Source organism: Nannobrachium achirus, assembly GCF_963921795.1.
Source record: "Nannobrachium achirus genome assembly, chromosome: 12".
In the NCBI taxonomy this organism is placed as follows: domain Eukaryota; kingdom Metazoa; phylum Chordata; class Actinopteri; order Myctophiformes; family Myctophidae; genus Nannobrachium; species Nannobrachium achirus.
The window spans coordinates 27,508,010-27,517,333 of record NC_137832.1 but is presented as its reverse complement, the minus strand read 5'-3'; the positions used below and the strand labels follow the sequence as shown (position 1 = coordinate 27,517,333).

Below are 9,324 nucleotides of genomic sequence, written 5' to 3'. Positions count from 1 at the left end.
ACACAGTAATCAGATACGGTTTGCTGATTAAGAAGCAGTCATTTCAACAACACACTAATATATAATAAAGTTTATTTACATTAATACGTATGTTTCATACAAAACATCCTCAATAATATGCATGTTGTTTTCTGTATTGGCTGATTCAAGCCAGGTGTGACAGTCTGAAGTCAAATACTGTATTTGAGATCTTCAGATACTAATAGCTCTGGAGTTTCAGTATGCTGACCAATTGTGTGTTAAGAAGCGCCATCAAGGTTGACAAAAATGTCTCTGGATAAACAGGATGATTCTCTTGCGACTATTATAATGTAGATAAGCCTCTAAAATGCTCAATATGTGCATTGCTGGGATGTAGTTGGAGTAGGCTGTGCTGTGGTGAGGGAGTGACAAATGTCTCGTTTCAGATTTTCCGGTTTTAGATTCAAGCCTGGGCAATTTCCTCCTCATCATCCTTCACCTGTTGAGGGAAATCAAAAATGCTTGTGAAATGATCAGTATTCATTGTTCTAGTAGCTTATTAAGCTTTAGCTCTGGTACATAGCGTTAGGAGTTCTCCTTAACGCTAGACTCAGTGATGATCCGGTGCGCCCGCAGGAAAGGCTGCGCAACCTCTCGTCTGTAGTCAAAATAAAAAAAATACTGCTTCGCTACTCACCAAAAAAACAGTGGCTGTTGGGAGTTGAAATACTCCAATTGGTGGAAGCACTCTGGGCCTCCCACCACACATCTAAAATACATTTCTAGGGCTAAATAATAATAATCACCGGATGGAGACACTACTTCTTCTAGTTTTGTAATCTTCGCTATCGCCATCACGGCGCCAACTGACTACTTCGGCGCAGGTCAGAGGACAGCATTAACAGGAGCATTCAGGGGGTTCCAGACGGTACACGGTCACTGCCTCCTAGTAAGGTGCCCTCCAGACTAGGAGCAGTCACGGCCTCCTAGCAATTCATTTTCAATGAGAGGCGGGCGGCTTTTTCGGCCGCGCAGCGAAGTTTTGGGGCGGCGAGGAGAGCGGGCGCGGTTCCGTGAAATCCCCGCGAGCGTGCTCATTTGTGCATGCGTATGCGGGCGGTGAGAGATGGATTGTGTTCATCTTTGTGAAATACCGCACAGTGTTTACTCACTGAGCGAGTGTGTTTGTGTCTCACCGCGGTGCGGCCACCGCTGATCCAAGCGGCAGCCCCGACGGCAACCGCGCCTAGTCTGGAGGGCACCTAATTCATTTTCAATGAGAGGTGGGCGGCTATTTCGGCCACGCAGCGAAGTTTAGAGGCGGCGAGGCGAGCGGGCGCAGTCCCGTGAAAATCCCGCGAGCGTGCTCGTTTGTGCATGCGTACGCGGGCGGCGAGAGTTGGATTGTGTTCATCTTTATGAAATACTGCGCAGCGTTTACTCGAGTGTGTTGTGTATCACCGCGGCACGGTCCCCGCAGATCCAATCGGGAGCCCCGGCGGCAAACGCTGCCCGTCTGTAGAGCACCTTAGTCTCTTTGGGTGTTAATTGGCTCTGCAACGTTGGAAACGTTGTTTCGTAAAAAACTATCTTCAACCAGGAACAGTGTCTCCGCCCGGTAGATTATTTTTCATTTTGCCCTAGAAATGTATTTTAGGCGTGTGGTGGGGGGCTCAGAGTGCTTCCACTAAGTAGAGTGGGCTTTCACCTCCCAACAGCCACCTTTGTTTTGGCGAGTAGCGAAACTGTATTTTTTATTTTATTACTACAGACTAGAGGTTGCACAGCCTATCCCTATCCTATCCGGGCGCATCTCACTGACAAAGCGTTAAGGAGAGCTCCTTCTAACGCTATGGACTAGAATTAATTAAGCCAAAAACAATATGCAATATGCTGTTGACAGGATATCTTCTTGGGAAGTCACAAACCTCCTCAACTGATTCTACTTCTGGAACATAGAACTGTAGCATGTTTTGAATTCCGCTCTTCAAGGTGACAATGGAACTAGGACAACTTGTACAAGAGCCTTGCAGCTTCAGTTTCACAACACCGTCTTCAAAGCCTCGATACACAATATCTCCACCATCCTCCTGCACGGTTGGCCTGGCAAGGATTAACATCATAATCATTATATGGAAACGAAGAGTTGATGAAGTAGAACTGTATACAATAACCTACAAGATAAGAGCAGCTAGCTACCTGATTCGAGTATCTAGAAGTTCTTTGATCATAGCAACCACTTCATCATCATCATCTGATGGTGCTGCAAAGACAAACTGATTATTACAAAAATACAAAGTGTCTTGGCCTATTTTCACCTCTTTTGTGGCTGTGTGGGTCCCATACCTGTATCTTCACGAGGAACAGTTCCGTCGTTAATAACAGGCAGTCCGGTTGTGAAAAAGTCCATTATAGCAGCAAATACATCAGGTTTAATCACTTTCCATTCCATATTTGCATCACTCTAAAAACAGAAATAGATATTTCAATGAGATTACAATTATAATACAGTGTATTATAATAGTGTATTAAACAGTGTAAACAGTGTATTAACCCATTTAGACCTGAGGCAGCGGACGATTTAAAAAAAGCCTACTAAAATTTCATATCAACTTCACATCATATTTTCAACGTATAGGCTTTCTTTTTAGTTACCTTTGTTATAGTGATGAAATCAGGGCCTAAGAAAACACTCTTGACTCCATCAATTCTAAACAACTGCCTGGAGGAATAAAAGAAAAAGAAAAGTAAGAAAAAGTGTTTTAAAATCAAAATACACTAAAAGTGGACCTCAAACAATGCCCCATGGCACACTGGTGTGCCTTGAGGTAAGGTCAACTAACTGTGCCATGGAATTTAAGACCACCAATGCATTTATCAACTTTGCCGATCATCAGCCAACAACAGCGGAGGTCACAACAGCAACAGTCAGCAGTGATCGCTGATCCGATTTCCCAGCCCATGCTTTATTTCTTTTAATTTGTCACTGGTGCAAATAAAAAAGTAATGGTAGATGGAAAAACATGATCCACTGGTATGTGCAACCAAAAGAAAAGCAAATAAAATTATTGAGTGGTATATGTAGGCATACTGTTATTGAAATGCACGTTCTATATTGTTGCCATTCCTGCTTATCACCCCTCATATAATTGTGTGTATGAGTGCATTATTACGTTTCTTTTTATTCATAATTATTATTTATTTTTTCAAATTGAGAGTAGCCAATTGATTCCTCCCCACACACATTTCTGTGATGTCACTGCTGTCATCGTGATGTCACTGCTGTCGACTCACCTGCCAGTGAGCCCCCCCCCCCCCACCAGGAGGACGTAGAGCCTTCGTTCTACTCCTCCCACCCAACAGTCCCCGCTGACAGGTGCCGCCCCCAGCAGCCCGTAGGAGTTATGTTAGCAATGACCAACATCACCCACCCCCAGACACAGGCCAATTGTGTTCGTGTGGAGACACTTGACAAAGCCGGATGCACCATGGTGGATTCGAAGTTTTGAACTCACAACTTCTGTGGTGGTGGTCAGAGACTTTACCACTACTTTTTAATGCATCTATTTTATTCTTAAGTCATAGATATAGCATTGTTTGTACTGGGTGTAATTCTTCATTATGCAGCCTCCTTAATTGACAATTTTTATACCTGGCCAGAGGTGATCCGTATGCATCACGAGGTCCAGCAAAATCCATTGTTCCAGATTCAAGAACTGAGCACCCAGGCAGAAACTTTAAGCTGTTTGGATTGGGTGTATCCTGGGTCTGAATAAACATGGTCCTTGCTGGGAAGAGATACACAATTATGCAGGGAATGTTGCATTAAATCATAAAGACCCTTTCTGGAAGCTCCATTCATAGGCGGACCTATACCTACCTGAAATAAGAGAGAAGGGTGCCTGTGGCCATCTCCTTTTGACTCCTTTGTTCTGTGAAGCCCAGTGCAATTCAGCACGCTGACACCCATGGCCTAAGCCTAAAAGACTAAAAGCACAAATTAGATACATTTAAACACCTGATATCTAGCAATTCCTTCTTGAACACCAACCATGCAGCTGCATGTGTCCTCAAGACAAGTGGTATTCATTCATCATTTTTCTTTATTGATTTTATGATTTTTTTTATTTGCCATGTTATGCTGTATAGTAGTGAAGGCAGACAGGCTATCCAAGACCAAAGACAGGATGGGAGACTTGTGAGACATAACGAGAGTTGGAAAAGAACTCAGGTACGAGTACGACTTCTCTGACTCCCAAGAGACATAATAAGTGGAACTGGCTCAGTCTTAATCCTTTTATAATCATAAAATGCTGAAATGTTTTAAATAGACAATTTGACAAAGTCAACTGTGTATGCATCTAGTTTATTACCAGTTGATTAGTAACAGTGGTGGAAAAAGCACATGTTTTACTTTAGTAAAAATGTCAATATGCCTACTGCAATGTAGAAACACTCTGTTACAAGTAAAAGTCTGGAATTCAAAATGTACTCAAGTAAAAGTTCAAAAGTATTGGCATTAATATGTACTTAAAAGCACTAAAAGCAAAAGTAGCCTACTCATTATGCAGAATGTCCCATTTCAGGTTTTACTTTTCAAATGAATAAAATCACTTGAAATGGCCGAAATGTATGTAGGGCTTAAGTGGAAGTGGGTATGTATGTTTTGTAATAATAATCAAATCGACAAAGTAACAAGTAATTGAAGTTTTTAAATAATTGTAATGGAGTAAAAGTACAATATTTCCTTCTGAAATGTTAAGGAGTAGAAGTAGACCTAAACGTATTTAAATTTTGAAATAGCAGTATTGTGTTCTCAGCCATCAATGTCCTGGTCAACGTTAGGTAACATTACATGATAATAATAATAATAATAATAATACAACTTTATTTGTATAGCACCTTTCATGACATGCAATGCAGCTCAAAGTGCTTTACAGAGCATAAAATGAAGCACAAGTGCTTAACAGAGAAAATGTAAAATAAAAATAAAAAAATACATAAAAAAAGAAATAATTAAAATGATTACAATAAAACAAGAAAAAATAAAAGCATAGAACACTGAAGAACAATTTCAGAGCAGTGCGGACGTCAATAGCAGCACAGGGATAAAAAAAAAAAAAATCTTCAGCAATTAAATGCAATGACGCAGATAGAGACGTTGACCAGGGCATTGATGGCTGAGAGAACAGAGAACACAATACTTTTGCAATGAAAAGCGAAACTTTGAGGGAAGGTCGATCCACAATGTTGTATATCACTTAAGAACACAAATGCAAATACTGATAAAAACATACCGATAAGACAATCTCGTCGAAATACTCAACAACCTCCCGACCTGTCTGCAAGTCGCCATGTTTGTTATGATCGCTCTTTCCTTTTTTTAAAGAAAACTTTATTTAATATTTTCAAAAAACATTCCCAAGACTTTCAAGAATAAAAAAAAAACAGTTTTTTTCTAAGTAATTTCATTAATAAATTAAAACGTTTGGGAACCACTGCATTAGACGCAATAAACAAGTACGAAAACAACAACAATAAACAAAGTTAGATTATTATAATAGATGTCGTCATTCCTGTTTACGGAAGTAGTGGAATAAAGCGGTACGTCGCTTAAATCATTCCCCCGGGCCGACGACAATAACAATACGCGACAGTCCCAGAAACAGTCACATCCTCCTCATTAAAGTAGCAAAAATGCCTTCAAATAGAAACTTTCGGAAGAGAAGGGATTCGTCTGATCTAGAGGAAGAAGACGAGGTAACAGAAGAAGTAAGGTAATGTATGCTAACTTCAACGGTTTGTCTAGTAGCTCAAATAGCCAACCGAAATGTTTAACCAGGGTCCTTTTAAACAGTGGTGGAAAACATAGGCTACTCAAATGTTTTACTAAAGTAAAAGTATCAATATACTCCAATATAGAAAGAAACACGCTGTTTAAGTTAAAGTCCGGATTGCAAAGTTTACTTGAATAAAAGTACAGAAGTATTGGCATCAAAATGTACTTAAAGTACCAAAAGGAAAAGTACTAATTATTTTCTGTATTTGCTTATTTACTTCTTTCTTGCTTGCTTATTTACCTACCTTGCTGCATATATCCTTGTTTATTCACTCCAAATGTAGGGATGCTTGGCTTTTTGTAATATATTTTGAAAAAACTTTATTTATTTATTAAAACATGTTTTTTTCCCCTTCATTTAGAGCCAAAGTGGATGAGGCAAAAGAATTACAGAGTTTGCGGAAAAGACAGACTGGTGTCAGGTACAAGGGTGGTGTAGTGGCTATTAAAAAAAATTCTGCATTACCAAGGTTAACTTATATATTGTTGTGAATACATAAACCAATGTTTACATTTCCTTCTTGTTAGTCTTGCCGCCTTATTGGTGGGGGAGGATCTGCCTCTTGATTCTGACATTGATGTAAGTGACCTGTTGTTTACCCACAATATTTATAACAACTTAATATTTAACCATTTCCTTATTTGGCACACATTTTAAAAATACACATCATTGTACACTTAACACTTTCCTTTACAGGATGACCCATTTAAACTGAAGACAGGAGGTGTTGTGGATATGAAGAAAGTAAAAGACCGGAATAGGGACATGTAAGGAAACCTGGAACTGTTTTGATGATTTTAAGTTGCATTAACTGAATGTCATTGATGTGCACATTCCATCTTATGTCATGGATATAGTAAAACAGTGATATTTTCTTCATGTGTCATCAACTCATCATGTTGATCATGTCTTCTCTTTTCAGGACAGAAGAAGAGACCTCAGACCTCAGTCTGGGCACCTCTTTCTCAGCCGAAACAAATAGAAGAGATGAGGATGCAGACATGTATGCATCATTTCTACTTTCAATCTTGAAAATGCACACATTCTCTTTCAGATTTGCTGTACTTATGTTTCATGCATACCGGTATATTACTCACAAGGCATCACAATCTTTCATGGGCACATGTGACTTATGGGGGAGAGTAGTGTTACTGTAAATAGTAATAAATAAATCGCCAGCTTATTGTCTAAAAATACATATTTAGCCACTTATACGCATGCCCCCACACACTGAAATCAGAATTGCTAAAATGGCTAAAACGATAGAAAGCAGTAACAACATTTTAACACTCATCTGTTCTTTTCTCTAATTACAATCTAAAATATGAACCCTTGTTGTAAAAAGACAAAGTTGTCCTTTAACTTTTGAATATGCCACCAACCCATTGTTCTTCCTCTCTCAGGATGAAATACATTGAGACAGAATTGAGAAAGAAGAAGGGGCTGGTAGAGGCAGAGGTACAGAAGGTGAAGGTGAAGAATGCAGAGGACTTACTGTATGAGCTACCGGAGAACATCAGGGTCAACTCAGCCAAGAAGACAGAGGAGATGTTGTCCAATCAGATGCTGAGTGGAATCCCTGAGGTTGACCTTGGTATCGAGTATGTGGAAGAGTGTTGACATGCACCAGTTTATGACTTACTTAACATTGTTTTTTAAGTCTCTACAATTTTTGGGTTGCCATTTTATGCCTGGCATCCTGGCAAAATGATTTTCGATGTCACTTACATGCTTTTGTGTTTCTTTAACTTGTTTTTTAGTGCAAAGATAAAAAACATCATCTTTACAGAGGAAGCAAAAGCAAAGCTCCTGGCAGAGCAGAGAAACAAGAAGAAAGACCATGGCACATCATTTGTACCCACTAACATTGCTGTCAACTATGTCCAGCATAACCGCTGTGAGTTCGACCAAATGTTTTAAGTTGGGTAAAACTCTTGTGTTGTAAAAATTTTACATTACAAGTATAGCTGGCTAACAGCATGAATCTCTTCTCAAGTCTATCGTGAGGACGTGAATGGACCACAGAGGCACCACAAACACAAACAGGAAGAGCCTAAGGCAAGGCCACTGCGTGTGGGTGACACAGAGAAACCAGGTCCAGAAGGTAAGCAAGTGTTGTTTTGTTGTGTAGGCAACTCTGCTTGACCGTTTGCCAAACACTACACTCAAAACAATTAATATTAAATGAGTATCTTACCTCAGACACTTGAATAAAATAAATTGTGTACCTGTATGAAAAACTTAGTCTGGAATGAATAAAATGACACCCATCTTAAATCTTTTATAAGCTGCACCATCACCACAAAACTACCGCAAACGTCCTAACAATGAGAAGGCCACTGATGACTACCATTACGAGAAGTTCAAGAAGATGAATCGGCGGTACTGAGTCTTTTATTTATAATTCAACCTGATCACCATCCTGTTTTCTATTAATATCCATAGAACTGTATATTGTAGATTTGATGCTAAACATTGTTACTATTGACAGAAGAACTCCCAATTGTGTTGAACAACCTTTTTCTTTTTTGTAAATCAGTAGTTTTATTTTCCTAAATTCTCTGTCATTATTCAGATTCGACCAATATGGGTGCTTATTGTATTGGGTTGTGTTAAATGCTAATTTTGCTCAAATACATCTGTTACTCCAAAGGTCAGTCTGACTTAAAGGACAAAAATAGACATGGTTTGATGCGATTGTTTTGGTAAAATGCAATATTCTTGAACATTGGTGTAAAATGGAAAATGTACATTTGGTGGAATCAGTATGTTTGGATTTTTTGTTGTAATAGTTATGAACCAATAGGAATAAACTGTTATCTTAAGTCTGGGAGACTCAAACAAGAGGAGTTTCACTTTATTAAATTATGTTCCAGTTTCAATATATTTTCACTACCGGAACTGAATTAGAATAAACATAACTGAACTTTGACAAATGCATCATAACAAATAGTAATACACAATTCCAAGACTTAATTTTGTTTATTGTTTGAACTATCTTTTGAAACTTGTATATACAGTATGAGGTAGTCTTGCATAGCCAGACGATCAAAGATAGAAGTCTGGGGAAATTAAAATTCAATGTAGGAGCAAGAACCACGCAGAAAACCCAGCGCTAACAAACCTACTCTCACTACTTTGAAAAACAATCCTGATACTATCCCAATATGAAGGATCACGATCACCCTTAAAGGCCGTCTATACTTCAACCAAAATGTTCGCCGAGTTGTTTTCCGACGTGCAAATTTCCGAACTCAAATTCAGTCCAATGCTTTTCAGAAGTTGCGAGGGATATTTTATTGTCGAAAATGACCTTTTGACCAAAATCTTCGGTTTTTCGGTCGAAGTATGGACAGGGGTTAAGTCTTTGCATTAATCATTGTCTGGCTATGCGAGATATTTTTTGAACAATGCCATGGAAGCAGAAATATGTAACTTGATGAATAAAGATTTGTAATGTGAAATTTACACTATGTGATTCTGTTCTTTCGGATGAAATTATTAGCTTATTTATGGTATGATG

The 9,324-nt window shown here is 38.9% G+C and overlaps 2 protein-coding genes across 2 annotated transcripts; one reads left to right on the top strand and one right to left on the bottom strand.

Annotated features, from left to right (window-relative positions):
• Positions 1-55: 55 nt before the first annotated feature.
• LOC308295033 (NFU1 iron-sulfur cluster scaffold homolog, mitochondrial-like) lies at positions 56-5,327 on the bottom strand. The gene is made up of 8 exons (XM_080737973.1): positions 5,259-5,327; positions 3,842-3,948; positions 3,614-3,749; positions 2,617-2,683; positions 2,308-2,425; positions 2,161-2,224; positions 1,890-2,064; positions 56-460 (listed from the first exon to the last, which is right to left on the bottom strand). Exons 1-8 carry the CDS (start codon positions 5,315-5,317, stop codon positions 425-427), a joined length of 762 nt encoding a protein of 253 aa, XP_080594099.1. The 5' UTR covers positions 5,318-5,327; the 3' UTR covers positions 56-424.
• Positions 5,328-5,600: 273 nt separating this feature from the next.
• On the top strand, positions 5,601-9,256 carry cUnh9orf78 (chromosome Un C9orf78 homolog). Its single transcript, XM_080738923.1, has 9 exons — positions 5,601-5,738; positions 6,163-6,222; positions 6,329-6,380; positions 6,498-6,568; positions 6,724-6,804; positions 7,205-7,402; positions 7,562-7,698; positions 7,798-7,905; positions 8,090-9,256. The coding sequence occupies exons 1-9, from the start codon at positions 5,659-5,661 to the stop codon at positions 8,188-8,190; spliced, it is 888 nt and encodes a 295-aa protein (XP_080595049.1). The 5' UTR covers positions 5,601-5,658; the 3' UTR covers positions 8,191-9,256.
• The last annotated feature ends 68 nt before the right edge of the window (positions 9,257-9,324 follow it).